General features: G+C 42.1%; 1 protein-coding gene across 1 annotated transcript in view; it reads right to left on the bottom strand.

The window, feature by feature from the left end:
• Positions 1–12,716: 12,716 nt before the first annotated feature.
• cep89 (centrosomal protein 89) overlaps positions 12,717–17,845 on the bottom strand; it is a gene marked incomplete at both ends in the record, with an annotated part of 80,123 nt that continues 74,994 nt past the window's right edge. The window contains one exon of the mRNA XM_079256887.1: positions 12,717–12,924. Coding sequence (XP_079113013.1) covers positions 12,717–12,924 — 208 coding nt within the window. The remainder of the gene's footprint in view (positions 12,925–17,845) is intronic.

Raw genomic sequence — 17,845 nt, 5'->3', positions numbered from 1 at the left:
TTATTAAAAACAAACATATTCTATTTGCACATATCAAATTAAAGCTAATAAATCTGGAATAAACGTAAACAAATCAGACTAAACAGCCATTTAAGGGGTAAAAAAGTGAATCTCAGTCATACCTCTGGGTGAACGACAGGAGATGCACCAGAGCCTGTTCACAGTGAAAATAAAACCATCTCTGGAGGCTGGAACATTTTACTCCCAACTCATTTTTTATGGAGATCAAAGGTTGATCTGCTCAGAGGTAAACGCTCCCGGCTTCCTTCCTTACAGGCAAAACGACAAACCAGTGAAAGAAAATTACAGTGGATCGTACCAGATGATAAAACTGCTATTTGTGCAAAACCTTTGTGTATTTGCACACATTTTGTGTAAACTTGTGCAGCTCTTAATGTCAGGAAAATGTTGTAAATATTGAGAAAATGACTGTGAACATGAAACGAGGAGCTGATGGTGCTCACCAAGCATTTCATTTCACAGCTTTTCTCAGTCGTTGTGGTGAATTTCTCACCACAGTTTGTGTGTTTCTCAAAGCAGTTGGTGAAAACTGCAGAACCGAGCCGATTAATCAATCAAAACTTTATTTATAGAGCTCTTTTAAATGCCACAAGGTAAACAAAGTGTTGTACAGGTAAATAAAATAAACATTTATAGCATGAAACAGCAGATAAAAAGACAATATAAGACAGAAAAGACCTAGTCGTCATGCTCTCTGGAGTTAAAAGCAGCTTGAAAAGTGAGTTTTTAAAGAGACTTAAAACCACTTAAAGTCCCGGCAGACCTCACAGAAAGAGGGAGACCGCTCCAGAGTTTGGGGACAGCTGCAGAAAAGGCTCTGTCTCAACAAGTCACGAGTCCTCTGGACCACTAGAAGCATCTGGTCTTCAGATCTCAGAGCTCTAACGGGACGGTGACGGTGCAGAAGCTCAGAAAGGTACGAAGCTGCCAGACCATTTAAACATTCAAAAGCCCGAAGTAAAACTTTAAAAATGATTCTAAAAGAGACAGGCAGTCAGTGAAGAGAAGGCAGTACAGTGCTGACACTGTCTTTTCCCCGTTAACAGGCGGGCAGCAGAGTTCTGGACCAGCTGGAGACGGAGGAGAGACTGGTCAGTCCCAGTACAAAGTGAGCTGCAGTAGTCCAGTCTAAAGAAGATAAAAGCATGAATAACCCTTTTCAGGACATCATGAGGAAGATAAGGTTTAACTTTACTGATAAGCCTTCAATGATAAATAAAAACTGGACCACTGCACTGACCTGCTTGTCAAATTTATAATTAAAATCAAGCAAGACCCAAAGATTTTTTAATAACAGAGCTTTTAAAAGAGTCCAGAGAGCCGAACAGCACAGCTTCACCCTGTCAACAGGTCAGTTTTCCCAAAAGTTTTATCCTCATGTATGCAGAGGAAGTTTAGCTCCATCCATGTTCTAATGTCCAGTTCTGCTCATTTTCTACACCACGGGCTCCAACAGACTTTAAAGGAAAATAAATCTGAATGTCGGCAGCGTAACAATAAAATGATACTTTTTTTTTTTTTTTTTAAATAGACCTCAGTTTAAGTAAATATAGTGAAAAAAGGATGGGTCCCAGGATAGAGCCTTGAGGTACCCCATGTTTAAGTGTTACCTCCGAAGAAGAGAACTGCCCAAGATTTACTGAAAACTCCTGTTGTATAAAAAAGACTCAAACTATTTGAGTTCTGTACCATTTAGACCAACACACCGCTGAAAGCGCAATAGCAGAACATCATGATCTACTGAGTCGAAAGCAGCCGTGAGATCAAGAAGAATGAAAACAGCAGAAGTTCCAGAATCCACAGATGAAAGCAAATCATTGCAGAAAAGCCATCTCAGTGCTGTGACAAGACTTAAAACCAGACTGAAACTTCTCATGAACGCCACGAAGGTCAAGGTGATCTTGTAACCAAAGATAAACCACCCTTTCTAAAATCTCAGAGAGAAACGGCAGCTTAGAAACCGGCCTAAAGGTTGAGAGAACATCAGGAAGACGAGGCTCAGCTGCATGCTGGAACACAACCTGAGAGGAGAGAGGCAGAGATGAAAACTCTGTGGATAACCTGCAGAACTCTGTCACTGGCTAAAAATCGATAGTTTATCCCTCAAAAGCAAATATTTATGTCAATGAAACTAATAAAAAATCCTTTCACCACGAGTATTGACAGATAATCAACTGGTTTGGTCATGTTTACGTCGTGACAGTTTGACCCGTGAGTGTTTCTGAATGAAGTCAGATCCCTGAAACACGACCTGAAAATGGACAACACACTGTCCAACATGTGACGAAGCTCGCATCGTTCCCAGTAACCTCCCCAGTCACCAGATCCCAGTCCAGCAGAGCAGCTTTAGGATGTGGTGGAACTGGAGATTTTCATCATGGATGTGCAGCAACTGTGTGATGCTTCATGTCAACATGGAGGAAAATGTCTGAGAGATGTTTCCAACACCTTGTTGAATCGATGACAAGAAGAATTAAATCAGCGCAACCTGACATTAGCAGGATGGACTTTAAGCGTCAACTGAGAGTAGAAACTTACTGAAATTACTTAAATTGATGACTGAAGGTTAATCATTCATTTCAGGTCTTTATTCAATATTTGCTCAAACTTTGCTCTTTTGTTTTAAGGAAAACAAATCTATTGTAATTTCTTCACATTTTTCATCAATACTATTAAAACAATGATTTTTTTTTTCCCCCCGTCGTAACTAAAGAAAAGATGTGGAATAATAACAAAGTCCTCTCCTCATGGGTGGAGACTGATGGTCTGTCCTGTCCTCTGGTGGTGCAAACAGCTCATTAACCCACCCAGCAGGCACTCAGACTTCAGTTTCACCGCCTGATTCAATTATTGAAGCCTAATAACTCATTCTACAACCAAGTCCGGCTCTATGAATGCATACATGAGGGCGCATTCCCCCATGCTTCAGTTGTTTTTGTTGTCATTATTGTTTATAAGTGTTTTCCAACACTCTGAAGACCTGTGCCGCTTTGAAGTCCCACCAGAAACTAAAGTCTCTGCTGGTGAAGCTCTTAGGGTCACTGAGGCACGCAAACCCCTGATCACAATAAGGTGGCAATCCATCAGCGGGGGGGGGGGGGGGGGGGGGGGGAACCACATATAAAAATTATAAATACACTAAAATAAGGAAAAAAATAACAAAAATCAATCATCAAAGTTTTAACAACCAACACCACAAATGTTTCATTAGACTGTCAAATAACAATAAACTAAAATGTTAAACTAAGCTGAAATAGGCCAGGGGTGTCCAGTTTCAGTCCTTGAGGGTCACAATCCTGCAGGTTTTCCATGTATCCCTGCTCCAACACACCTGACCCAAGCTAATAGTCATTGTGCAGAACTTCATTGGCCGTTGAATCCATTTAATGGAAGTCAGGTGTGTTGGAGCAGGGATACATGGAAAACCTGCAGGACAGCGGTCCTCGAGGACTGACCTTTGACACCCCTGAGTTAGTCTGTTCACAGAACAACAAAAGCAGGGCAGAAGGTCAAACTCCAGACCACAAAAAGGTGGCAGTCCCTCAGACAAATAACCTCAAATTCATATAAAAATCAAGAACAAACAAACAAAAAATAGACCATTAAATGGTTTTCTTAATATTGTTGTTTTTTTTCTTTTTCATTTTCTTTCTTTTGTTTTTTAGAAACTCATTCCCTACTCTACAGTAACAGTCTCCTGCTTTTCTGTATATATATATATATATATATATATATATATACATATATATGTTCTGCAGGTGTTTACACACAGTGGACAGGTCAGTTTCATTTGGACATTTATTAAACAACAGGGCCCCTCTTGCTCCTGCCTAAAGCCGGCCTTGTCTACAACAAATATTCATCTCTTTCTTGGGGTTTTTGTGAAAGAGAGAAGTAATGAGGAAGATGTATCCAGCAGCAGGACTGAAGCCGAAGTGAAAGCTGATTAAAAAATGGTTTATAATAGGTAGGGGGCATCATGATAAAGACACCCAGAGTACCACAGTTATCTTTACACAACACTGAATCCTTCAGCAGCGCTCGCTACCAGCCATCTGCAGGAAAGAAAGTCACGTTCTCACAAATATTTACACACACTGACCAGAAACCAGCGTCGCTTTAACCCAAACAAGAAATTAGTCCAGGTGATAAGTTCATCTTCTGAGCTACACTTTGCATCAGAGTGGAGACTCACTTTCTCATACGTGTCTTTCATATCAAGCTGATGAGGAGGATGAAGAGCTTTGCTATATTCTTATTATGGATTCAGAGCTGCAGTGAACTAGAACACACACAGACATAACACAGTCACACACACAGTATAAAAACACAAACAGCATCATCTCCTGAATCTAATAATCTTACTGATAAATCAAGTTTCTTCATCTGCAGACGCGGCGGAGAGACACCGGAGACATTAGAGAAAGAAAACAGAGACATGAGGGATTCCTGCAAATAATAAACATTTCATTTTATTTGCTTTTTTTGTTTCATAGTAAATCCGATTTGCCTCGTTTGCACCTCTTCGCCTCCTCCGTCTTCCCACCTCCTTCACTGCCAAACATCTGAAAGATGCTGCATTTACTCAAATGCACAAGAACAAAGATGGAGACGAGAGGAGGATGAGCAATGACAGGACTACTTCTGCATCTTTTTAAAAATAAAACAGGGGGGGGGGGGGGTGGACATTAATCCCACCTTGTTTGTCCTTGCTTCCTCTGATCGAGTCTCCAGTGGGAGACACCAATGGGAGATTAGAGGAGTCAAGTGGAGGAGTTGCATGTCTGCAAACTGGGGAATAAGAAACACGGCTGGTTAGCCTTAAACACCAAGCAGACATAAATATAGAAAATATATTCACTTAAAAATCATTAAATAATCTGGGAAAAATATTCATTCAATCATTTATTTTCTAGACTGGTAATTCAGGGTCTTCAGGGGGGTTCCAGGTGGCTTTTCTGACGTAATATATGTTAAATAATTCCAGTAAAACAGGAACTTCCCAGTACTTAATGCTGCTTGTTTCCACTGGTACAGAAGGACGCAGCCTGAACTCTTGATGGAGTGGGTGGTCTCTGGATCTGCCTGGATCAGTCTGGGATTTTTTCATTGTGCAGATCAGTGAGGTGATTTAGGGCTTCGCCAGCAGTTTTACTGCACACCTTTACATTCCCCAAACCAACAACACCAAACCAAACGATGATAAAGACTCGACAAGAATAAAACATTCTTATATGAGGTTTTGTTTACAAAGTAAATCCACGTGGGTCTCACAAGTCTCCAAACACATCTCCCAGTTACTTCCACTTTCCAGTTACTTCCACTTCTTCAGCATTTTCCCCTGAAACAACCACTGACAAGGTGTCTAAAGTCAGGAATCTCTCTTTAGTTTTGAAACATTTATCTTGGACCTCCACCAGCTGGTTAAATCCCTGATCACAGGCCAGTGGTCGGGGTTATCACTGCTGAGGCAGAACAGGATGACCGTGTCATCAGCAAACTCTCAAATATGATGGTGTAGACGCTGGCTGTGACCATTATCAAGAGTACAAAATAAATAAAAGAGTCTGAAGAACCCAGTCCTGAGGAGAACCAGTAGAGGACAGGACATTGGACCAAACCACAGCGACCCTCAGCCACTGTAATCCATCATCCAACCTATTCAGCCTAAAATATGGGGCTGAAAACAGTAGAAAACAGATGAAAAATAAATTAAAAGTAATCTTACAAGAGCTTTTGTTGCTGCTAAATGCCTTTAAATACTATTTAAAAGTCTTTCTGTTGCATCTTGCGCCCCCCACCCCAACCGCGCCCCCCCACCTGGCCTATAAGCAAAGTGAAAATGGTCGAGATGATCTCTAAACATTGACAATCTCCTACATGATTTTATTGGTAATGAGGTAAGAGCAACAGACGACTGAAGTGTTTAAATAGAGCCGGCCGGCCGTGCACTCATCAAGGACATTCATGGGAAAACCTTTAGTCCCTGGATGGGACAAATGCACAAAGAAAACACTGCTCCAGTTCATGAAATGTGTGGCATGGACTCTGTAAGATGCAGATGTTTCCTGTCTGAAAGAGTTTGGATGAGACAGGAACATTTAAAAAGGATTGTTTTTATACAGCACCTTTCACAGATAAAAACCATGAAGCGCTTCACATAAAATAAGACGAAAAAAGAGAAATAAAAGACATAAAACACACAGGAACACATAAATACACACAGCTAAAAAACACCCCATCTACCTGAAACCCTGAGTGAATAAAAATATCTGCTTTTTAGACGAGACCAGGGACTAAGCACCGTAAAGAGAAAGGGAGCTTAGTCCAGAGTTTGGGTGCAATGTGCTGAAACGATCGATTCCTTCTGGTTTCAGAGTGCAGGACGACTGGTGACCTCTGACCTGAGAATCGCAGAGCCCACTGCCTGATAAGCAGTGATGAATGAGGTCAGAGATGCTGGGTGAGGCTGGACCCATGCAAAGGACCATGATTTCAAAATGAATTGTAAAATGCACCAGTGGAGAGACGATAAAACAGGTGCAATGGGCTCTTTTATGTGTGAGATAAAATCCATACAGCTGCGTTCTGTAACACATGAAGACGCTGTTAGAGTCGAGAAGTAGCTTCTCCGTTTGTGTTGTTTGTCAAATGAAAGAAACTTTTTCTGACGTCTACAGTGGCGCACAAGAGACGCGTTAATTAAAAAATGATTTATTTGTAGGTTCCTGACACGTGTTTGGTCATATGGGATTAAAACGCCATTTTCTGCAGCAACACAATGAGCTCATCCTAGACACACAGAATTTAGTAAAACCTCACAAATACTTTAATGTATCAGCAAGAAACTACATGCATGATGTTTATCCATTGCTCAAAGGTGTCTGGATCCATTCAGGTGTCTGGATCTATGCAGGTGTCTGGATCTATGCTGGTGTCTGGATTCATGCAGGTGTCTGGATCTATGCAGGTGTCTGGATCCATGCAGGTGTCTGGATCCATGCAGGTGTCTGGATTCATGCAGGTGTCTGGATCCATGCAGGTGTCTGGATTCATGCAGGTGTCTGGATCTATGCAGGTGTCTGGATCTATGCAGGTGTCTGGATCCATGCAGGTGTCTGGATCTATGCAGGTGTCTGGATTCATGCAGGTGTCTGGATTCATGCAGGTGTCTGGATCCATGCAGGTGTCTGGATTCATGCAGGTGTCTGGATCCATGCAGGTGTCTGGATTCATGCAGGTGTCTGGATCCATGCAGGTGTCTGGATTCATGCAGGTGTCTGGATCCATTCAGGTGTCTGGATCTATGCAGGTGTCTGGATCCATGCACGTGTCTGGATCCATGCAGGTGTCTGGATTCATGCAGGTGTCTGGATCCATTCAGGTGTCTGGATCTATGCAGGTTTCTGGATTCATGCAGGTGTCTGGATCCATGCAGGTGTCTGGATCCATGCAGGTGTCTGGATTCATGCAGGTGTCTGGATCCATTCAGGTGTCTGGATCCATGCAGGTGTCTGGATCCATGTAGGTGTCTGGATTCATGCAGGTGTCTGGATCCATGCAGGTGTCTGGATTCATGCAGGTGTCTGGATCCATGCAGGTGTCTGGATCCATGCAGGTGTCTGGATTCATGCAGGTGTCTGGATCCATGCAGGTGTCTGGATCCATGCAGGTGTCTGGATCTATGCAGGTGTCTGGATCTATGCAGGTGTCTGGATCCATGCAGGTGTCTGGATCCATGCAGGTGTCTGGATCCATGTAGGTGTCTGGATCTATGCAGGTGTCTGGATCTATGCAGGTGTCTGGATCCATGCAGGTGTCTGGATCCATGCAGGTGTCTGGATCTATGCAGGTGTCTGGATCCATGCAGGTGTCTGGATCCATGCAGGTGTCTGGATCTATGCAGGTGTCTGGATCCATGCAGGTGTCTGGATCCATGCAGGTGTCTGGATCTATGCAGGTGTCTGGATCCATGCAGGTGTCTGGATCCATGCAGGTGTCTGGATTCATGCAGGTGTCTGGATCCATGCAGGTGTCTGGATCCATTCAGGTGTCTGGATCTATGCAGGTGTCTGGATCTATGCTGGTGTCTGGATTCATGCAGGTGTCTGGATCTATGCAGGTGTCTGGATCCATGCAGGTGTCTGGATCTATGCAGGTGTCTGGATCTATGCTGGTGTCTGGATTCATGCAGGTGTCTGGATCTATGCAGGTGTCTGGATCTATGCAGGTGTCTGGATCCATGCAGGTGTCTGGATTCATGCAGGTGTCTGGATCCATGCAGGTGTCTGGATTCATGCAGGTGTCTGGATCCATTCAGGTGTCTGGATCTATGCAAGTGTCTGGATCCATGCAGGTGTCTGGATCCATTCAGGTGTCTGGATTCATGCAGGTGTCTGGATCCATTCAGGTGTCTGGATTCATGCAGGTGTCTGGATCCATTCAGGTGTCTGGATCTATGCAAGTGTCCGGATCCATTCAGGTGTCTGGATTCATGCAGGTGTCTGGATCCATTCAGGTGTCTGGATTCATGCAGGTGTCTGGATCTATGCAGGTGTCTGGATCCATTCAGGTGTCTGGATCTATGCAGGTTTCTGGATTCATGCAGGTGTCTGGATCCATGCAGGTGTCTGGATCCATGCAGGTGTCTGGATCTATGCAGGTGTCTGGATCCATGCAGGTGTCTGGATCCATGCAGGTGTCTGGATCCATGCAGGTGTCTGGATTCATGCAGGTGTCTGGATCTATGCAGGTGTCTGGATCTATGCAGGTGTCTGGATCCATGCAGGTGTCTGGATCTATGCAGGTGTCTGGATTCATGCAGGTGTCTGGATTCATGCAGGTGTCTGGATCCATGCAGGTGTCTGGATTCATGCAGGTGTCTGGATCCATGCAGGTGTCTGGATTCATGCAGGTGTCTGGATCCATGCAGGTGTCTGGATTCATGCAGGTGTCTGGATCCATTCAGGTGTCTGGATCTATGCAGGTGTCTGGATCCATGCACGTGTCTGGATCCATGCAGGTGTCTGGATTCATGCAGGTGTCTGGATCCATTCAGGTGTCTGGATCTATGCAGGTTTCTGGATTCATGCAGGTGTCTGGATCCATGCAGGTGTCTGGATCCATGCAGGTGTCTGGATTCATGCAGGTGTCTGGATCCATTCAGGTGTCTGGATCCATGCAGGTGTCTGGATCCATGTAGGTGTCTGGATTCATGCAGGTGTCTGGATCCATGCAGGTGTCTGGATTCATGCAGGTGTCTGGATCCATGCAGGTGTCTGGATCCATGCAGGTGTCTGGATTCATGCAGGTGTCTGGATCCATGCAGGTGTCTGGATCCATGCAGGTGTCTGGATCTATGCAGGTGTCTGGATCTATGCAGGTGTCTGGATCCATGCAGGTGTCTGGATCCATGCAGGTGTCTGGATCTATGCAGGTGTCTGGATCCATGTAGGTGTCTGGATCTATGCAGGTGTCTGGATCTATGCAGGTGTCTGGATCCATGCAGGTGTCTGGATCCATGCAGGTGTCTGGATCTATGCAGGTGTCTGGATCCATGCAGGTGTCTGGATCCATGCAGGTGTCTGGATCTATGCAGGTGTCTGGATCCATGCAGGTGTCTGGATCCATGCAGGTGTCTGGATCTATGCAGGTGTCTGGATCCATGCAGGTGTCTGGATCCATGCAGGTGTCTGGATTCATGCAGGTGTCTGGATCCATGCAGGTGTCTGGATCCATTCAGGTGTCTGGATCTATGCAGGTGTCTGGATCTATGCTGGTGTCTGGATTCATGCAGGTGTCTGGATCTATGCAGGTGTCTGGATCCATGCAGGTGTCTGGATCTATGCAGGTGTCTGGATCTATGCTGGTGTCTGGATTCATGCAGGTGTCTGGATCTATGCAGGTGTCTGGATCTATGCAGGTGTCTGGATCCATGCAGGTGTCTGGATTCATGCAGGTGTCTGGATCCATGCAGGTGTCTGGATTCATGCAGGTGTCTGGATCCATTCAGGTGTCTGGATCTATGCAAGTGTCTGGATCCATGCAGGTGTCTGGATCCATTCAGGTGTCTGGATTCATGCAGGTGTCTGGATCCATTCAGGTGTCTGGATTCATGCAGGTGTCTGGATCCATTCAGGTGTCTGGATCTATGCAAGTGTCTGGATCCATTCAGGTGTCTGGATTCATGCAGGTGTCTGGATCCATTCAGGTGTCTGGATTCATGCAGGTGTCTGGATCTATGCAGGTGTCTGGATCCATTCAGGTGTCTGGATCTATGCAGGTTTCTGGATTCATGCAGGTGTCTGGATCCATGCAGGTGTCTGGATCCATGCAGGTGTCTGGATCTATGCAGGTGTCTGGATCTATGCAGGTGTCTGGATCCATGCAGGTGTCTGGATCTATGCAGGTGTCTGGATCTATGCAGGTGTCTGGATCCATTCAGGTGTCTGGATCCATGCAGGTGTCTGGATCCATTCAGGTGTCTGGATCCATGCAGGTGTCTGGATCCATGTAGGTGTCTGGATCCATGCAGGTGTCTGGATCCATGCAGGTGTCTGGATCTATGCAGGTGTCTGGATCTATGCAGATCTCTGGATCCATGCAGGTTTTTGCCTGCTGCGTTGGGTCTTATGAATAAAAACAAGTTTAAAACTGAGCAGCCTGTGTTAAATCAGAGAAAGTGCAGAGCGCAGCTTAAGGCGAGGAGTTCATCGTCCTCACAGCCTCAGGAGAAAAGCTGTTCAAGCTCTGATGGGGAGGGGATGAGCAGCTGATGGACAGGTGAGGTCGAGAAGAAGAAAGGCGGCTGTAAATTAATTTTGATCAGATGAAACAGCTCTTTTCAGCACGCGAGATATTTTCATTTATCATATGAAAGAATAATTCAAGTAGCTGGAAGAGTTTCCATCACTTCCTGTTAGAACAGCGTTAACCCAGCAGAAAAGACGTCAGTCAGCCTCATCCTCCTCAGATAACAGAGACGTTTAATGAAATGTGTCGCATTAAACCAAATTCCTCTACTTCCTGCCTGTATCCAGATTTGTGGTTAATGTTGTTCATATATTTCATGTTGACATCTCCACCTGTTCAACTTCATGTTAACACACATACCTAATGCAGCTACACTGGATAATAAGGTCAGAACCGCATGAAAACATGGATCCATCCTGCCTTGGATCAATGCTTTAGGCTGCTGGTGGTGTCATGGTATCAGGGATATTCTGCTCTGTATTAATCTTTTAACTTTCACACGAACAAAAACACCAGAGAAAAATGTTTCTCTGTGTTTTTTTCATTTGTTTTGGACAAGAATAAACAGAACAAATGATCTAAATGATTGACATGTTAAAAAGAAGAACTGAGTGACAACATTAAAATGGTTGAAACTGGACAACTGCACCAAACCAACTGGTCCGGCAGGTTTATTCCAACAATTTTTAAGAGAAACTCATCAACGTCACTGCAAGTTTACCTCTACCAAACGGTAAACCAGGACCTTAACAAGGGTTAACAAATTAAAAAGTGAGTTTAGGACCAGTTAATCCCATTCAGCCAAACAGTAATGATGTGTTGTTCCTCTAAAACGAAGACTGAAGCAGATACTCATGTGGAGGATTTCTGCTGATACGGTAATTCAGACACTTCTTTACCGCCTGCTGGGATGAGTAATTGTGCCAGCGGTCAGGCTGTTTACATGTGGAAGCAGCTAACTGGAAAGTGTTATTTTAGATCAAATTTCCCTCATTAAAAAAAGCTTCCAGTTACCAGACTTCAGTAGAAAAATAATTACGTTCTTTGTTCACTTCATGCTGCGGCCATTAAAAGGAACGAAAACTGCTCCGAGAGCTGTGGTTTGCTGTGTTGGTTGTGTTCTCCACCAAACTGTGGATTTAAAATTGTCTGCTTGGATCTGCTGGCAAGCCTCATGTTGTTGTCACACCATGATTCAGGATGGTCCCTGGTGAGTCAGGGTTCTGATGTTACCCCGCTCTAATCATCAAAAGGGATCTGTGGTGTGGAAAGTCACGGCAGCGCCCTGCAACGTTCTCTCAGCCTTGTCCAGCAGGGCTGAAAGGTTAAAGAAGTTGATGATGGCTTGTCTTCCTCACAAATCTCTAGGTAAATAACACTTTTCATTAATGGAAAGACACAAAAAATGTTCGTAACCATTAAAAATCTTTAATACTTACACAGAATACACACAAATAAAACAAAAAACAAAACAATTCCCCAAATGCTTCAGTTTAAAACTAATACAAAAACTTAAAAGTACAAATATATATTCATGTCTACAAATAGTTTAATTCTTCAAACTTGGATTTATCAATAAAAAGAAATCTGTGGCATCCTATTAACTTATCATCTCTTGAAAAGTTATTTAATGTCATTATGGTCTATTTGAACATACAATTAAATCTCCTGAAATGAACCAGTTAAGTAAATCTGTAGAATTCTTATACTAAGCTGAGATTTCAGGGTTTGGACACACTGGTGCAGCTTTTATCTGCCCACTATGTACTGGGATAATACTGGTGATACCACACATGTCCAGCAGATGGCACTACTGGCTGTATTCTTCAGCACACAACTTCTTCCACATGTCTAAGAATCTACTTTGCTTGGCAGGTTTTTAAAGACCCTGAGGCAAAAAAGAAAAGCCAGGGACACATAAAAAGTCCTGCCTGCAGGTTGTTTCAGCAGTAGAAATCCAGCCCATGTTTGTGCTGATGCTGGGAGGATACGGGGCCATCATCTGAAGCCTGAGCTGGGCAGCCGGGAGAAATGTTGCCATAAAGAGTCCAGCCGTCCTCAGCCAGTTTAGAGTCCAGCAGATTCCTCTTCATCTCTTGGTTCTCTCTTGATGCTGCTTGCCAGACCACCTCCAGCTCCTCCTCCACCTCCCTGGATGAGGATTAGAGAAGATACAAGGAAATCAGTCACTGTCTCATTTACATCAGCTCTTTAAACTTAGAAGCTGCTTTGAAAATCCAAGTAAGAAGTCCAGAGTGAGCTGAGCCACCATGTGCATCCTGACGAGCCATCCACCCTGCAGCGCACGTTAGGAAATCACTTTAAATTCATTCAGACACATTTTTTGTTGTCATTTAATTTAGGCAAGGCACATTTAATCCTACGGCACATTTCATGCATAAGGCGAGCTAATGTTTTAACAGATGCTGAGAAGAGGACACTGGGAATTAGAGGAAAAACAATTAATTATCTCACTTAAAGAGGTGGTAAATATAAACTTTTCTGGTTTGGGTCAGACTTCAGGTTTTATGGTTGTTTGTCCCAGATATCAGCATAAAAAACTAAATGTTTGGTTTGAACTCTCGTGATGAAAAGCAAACGACCCAGTTGATCTTAGAAGTCTTGGACCTTACAAGCCGCAGTGTAGATAACTGGAGTAAAATGGTTAAAACAGGTTTAGAAGTAGTTAAAGTAGGATTTGTAGTGGTAAAAGCAAGGTTTACACTGGTTAAAACAGGTTTAGCATTGGTAAAAGCAGGATTTAAGGTGGTAAAAGCGAGGTTTACACTGGTTAAAACAGGTTTAGCAGTGGTAAAAGCAGGATTTATAGTGGTAAAAGCGAGGTTTACACTGGTTAAAACAGGTTTAGCATTGGTAAAAGCAGGATTTAAAGTGGTAAAAGCGAGGTTTACACTGGTTAAAACTGGTTTAGCAGTGGTAAAAGTAGGATTTAAAGTGGTAAAAGCAAGGTTTACACTGGTTAAAACAGGTTTAGCAGTGGTAAAAGCAGGATTTAAAGTGGTAAAAGCAAGGTTTACACTGGTTAAAACTGGTTTAGCAGTGGTAAAAGTAGGATTTAAAGTGGTAAAAGCAAGGTTAACACTGGATAAAACAGGCTTAGCAGTGGTAAAAGTAGGTTTTAAAGTGGTAAAAGCAAGGTTTACACTGGTTAAAACTGGTTTAGCAGTGGTAAAAGTAGGATTTAAAGTGGTAAAAGCAAGGTTTACACTGGTTAAAACAGGTTTAGCAGTGGTAAAAGCAGGATTTAAAGTGGAAAAAGCGAGGTTTACACTGGTTAAAACACGTTTAGCAGTGGTAAAAGCAGGATTTAAAGTGGTAAAAGCAAGGTTTACACTGGTTAAAACAGGTTTAGCAGTGCTAAAAGTACGATTTAAAGTGGTAAAAGTAAGGTTTACACTGGTTAAAACAGGTTTAGCAGTGGTAAAAGCAGGATTTAAGGTGGTAAAAGCAAGGTTTACACTGGTTAAAACAGGTTTAGCAGTGCTAAAAGTAGGATTTAAAGTGGTAAAAGCAAGGTTTACACTGGTTAAAACAGGTTTAGCAGTGGTAAAAGCAGGATTTAAGGTGGTAAAAGCAAGGTTTACACTGGTTAAAACAGGTTTAGCAGTGCTAAAAGTAGGATTTAAAGTGGTAAAAGCAAGGTTTACACTGGTTAAAACTGGTTTAGCAGTGGTAAAAGCAGGATTTAAAGTGGTAAAAGCAAGGTTTACACTGGTTAAAACTGGTTTAGCAGTGGTAAAAGCAGGATTTATAGTGGTAAAAGCGAGGTTTACACTGGTTAAAACAGGTCTAGCATTGGTAAAAGCAGGATTTAAGGTGGTAAAAGCGAGGTTTACACTGGTTAAAACTGGTTTAGCAGTGGTAAAAGTAGGATTTAAAGTGGTAAAAGCGAGGTTTACACTGGTTAAAAAAGGTTTAGCAGTGGTAAAAGCAGGATTTAAAGTGGTAAAAGCAAGGTTTACACTGGTTAAAACAGGTTTAGCAGTGGTAAAAGTAGGATTTAAAGTGGTAAAAGCAAGGTTTACACTTGATAAAACAGGCTTAGCAGTGGTAAAAGTAGGTTTTAAAGTGGTAAAAGCAAGGTTTACACTGGTTAAAACAGGTTTAGCAGTGGTAAAAGCAGGATTTAAAGTGGTAAAAGCAAGGTTTACACTGGTTAAAACAGGTTTAGCAGTGCTAAAAGTAGGTTTTAAAGTGGTAAAAGCAAGGTTTACACTGGTTAAAACAGGTTTAGCAGTGGTAAAAGCAGGATTTAAAGTGGTAAAAGCAAGGTTTACACTGGTTAAAACAGGTTTAGCAGTGCTAAAAGTACGATTTAAAGTGGTAAAAGCAAGGTTTACACTGGTTAAAACAGGTTTAGCAGTGGTAAAAGCAGGATTTAAAGTGGTAAAAGCGAGGTTTACACTGGTTAAAACAGGTTTAGCATTGGTAAAAGCAGGATTTAAGGTGGTAAAAGCGAGGTTTACACTGGTTAAAACAGGTTTAGCAGTGCTAAAAGTAGGATTTAAAGTGGTAAAAGCAAGGTTTACACTGGTTAAAACTGGTTTAGCAGTGGTAAAAGCAGGATTTAAAGTGGTAAAAGCAAGGTTTACACTGGTTAAAACAGGTTTAGCAGTGGTAAAAGTAGGATTTAAAGTGGTAAAAGCAAGGTTAACACTGGATAAAACAGGCTTAGCATTGGTAAAAGCAGGATTTAAAGTGGAAAAAGCGAGGTTTACACTGGTTAAAACAGGTTTAGCAGTGCTAAAAGTAGGATTTAAAGTGGTAAAAGTAAGGTTTACACTGGTTAAAACAGGCTTAGCAGTGGTAAAAGTAGGATTTAAATTGGTAAAAGCAAGGTTTACACTGGTTAAAACAGGTTTAGCAGTGGTAAAAGCAGGATTTAAAATGGTAAAAGCGAGGTTTACACTGGTTAAAACAGGTCTAGCATTGGTAAAAGTAGGATTTAAGGTGGTAAAAGCGAGGTTTACACTGGTTACAACTGGTTTAGCAGTGGTAAAAGTAGGATTTAAAGTGGTAAAAGCGAGGTTTACACTGGTTAAAACAGGTTTAGCAGTGGTAAAAGCAGGATTTAAAGTGGTAAAAGCAAGGTTAACACTGGATAAAACAGGCTTAGCAGTGGTAAAAGTAGGTTTTAAAGTGGTAAAAGCGAGGTTTACACTGGTTAAAACAGGTTTAGCAGTGGTAAAAGCAGGATTTAAAGTGGTAAAAGCAAGGTTTAGCAGTGCTAAAAGTAGGATTTAAAGTGGTAAAAGCAAGGTTTACACTGGTTAAAACAGGTTTAGCAGTGCTAAAAGTAGGTTTTAAAGTGGTAAAAGCAAGGTTTACACTGGTTAAAACAGGTTTAGCAGTGGTAAAAGCAGGATTTAAAGTGGTAAAAGCAAGGTTTACACTGGTTAAAACAGGTTTAGCAGTGCTAAAAGTACGATTTAAGGTGGTAAAAGCAAGGTTTACACTGGTTAAAACAGGTTTAGCAGTGCTAAAAGTAGGATTTAAAGTGGTAAAAGTAAGGTTTACACTGGTTAAAACAGGTTTAGCAGTGCTAAAAGTAGGTTTTAAAGTGGTAAAAGCAAGGTTTACACTGGTTAAAACAGGTTTAGCAGTGGTAAAAGCAGGATTTAAAGTGGTAAAAGCAAGGTTTACACTGGTTAAAACAGGTTTAGCAGTGCTAAAAGTACGATTTAAAGTGGTAAGCGAGGTTTACACTGGTTAAAACAGGTTTAGCAGTGGTAAAAGCAGGATTTAAAGTGGTAAAAGCGAGGTTTACACTGGTTAAAACAGGTTTAGCATTGGTAAAAGCAGGATTTAAGGTGGTAAAAGCAAGGTTTACACTGGTTAAAACAGGTTTAGCAGTGCTAAAAGTAGGATTTAAAGTGGTAAAAGCAAGGGTACACTGGTTAAAACTGGTTTAGCAGTGGTAAAAGCAGGATTTAAAGTGGTAAAAGCAAGGTTTACACTGGTTAAAACAGGTTTAGCAGTGGTAAAAGTAGGATTTAAAGTGGTAAAAGCAAGGTTAACACTGGATAAAACAGGCTTAGCATTGGTAAAAGCAGGATTTAAAGTGGTAAAAGCGAGGTTTACACTGGTTAAAACAGGTTTAGCAGTGCTAAAAGTAGGATTTAAAGTGGTAAAAGTAAGGTTTACACTGGTTAAAACAGGCTTAGCAGTGGTAAAAGTAGGATTTAAAATGGTAAAAGCGAGGTTTACACTGGTTAAAACAGGTCTAGCATTGGTAAAAGCAGGATTTAAGGTGGTAAAAGCGAGGTTTACACTGGTTAAAACAGGTTTAGCAGTGGTAAAAGTAGGATTTAAAGTGGTAAAAGCGAGGTTTACACTGGTTAAAACAGGTTTAGCAGTGGTAAAAGCAGGATTTAAAGTGGTAAAAGCAAGGTTTACACTGGTTAAAACAGGTTTAGCAGTGGTAAAAGCAGGATTTAAAGTGGTAAAAGCAAGGTTTACACTGGTTAAAACAGGTTTAGCAGTGGTAAAAGCAGGATTTAAAGTGGTAAAAGCAAGGTTTACACTGGTTAAAACAGGTTTAGCAGTGGTAAAAGCAGGATTTAAAATGGTAAAAGCGAGGTTTACACTGGTTAAAACAGGTTTAGCAGTGGTAAAAGTAGGATTTAAAGTGGTAAAAGCAAGGTTTAGCAGTGCTAAAAGTAGGATTTAAAGTGGTAAAAGTAGGATTTAAAGTGGTAAAAGTAGGATTTAAAGTGGTAAAAGTAAGGTTTACACTGGTTAAAACAGGCTTAGCAGTGGTAAAAGTAGGATTTCAAGTGGTAAAAATGAGGTTTACACTGGTTAAAACAGTTTTAGTAGTGCTAAAAGTAGGTCTAAACGTGGTAAAAGCACAGCTATGTTTCCTTAGCTGTGTCCCAGTTCATGGTCAGCGCACTCATGGTAAGTATGTGCAGACAACGTAGGCTACGTAGGCTACGTTGTCTGCACACACCGAAATGCGCTTACAGTCAGTAAAATGAGACGGCCCACCTAGTGTACAAGAATTACCCATAGTGCTCCCGTCCTCCATTGCCTAGCAACTAGATGTGCC

The sequence above is a fragment of the Telmatherina bonti genome (assembly GCF_933228915.1).
Source record: "Telmatherina bonti genome assembly, chromosome: 1".
Taxonomy (NCBI): domain Eukaryota; kingdom Metazoa; phylum Chordata; class Actinopteri; order Atheriniformes; family Telmatherinidae; genus Telmatherina; species Telmatherina bonti.
The sequence above is the reverse complement of the archived record's forward strand: the minus strand, read 5'-3'. Positions and strand labels throughout refer to the sequence as shown.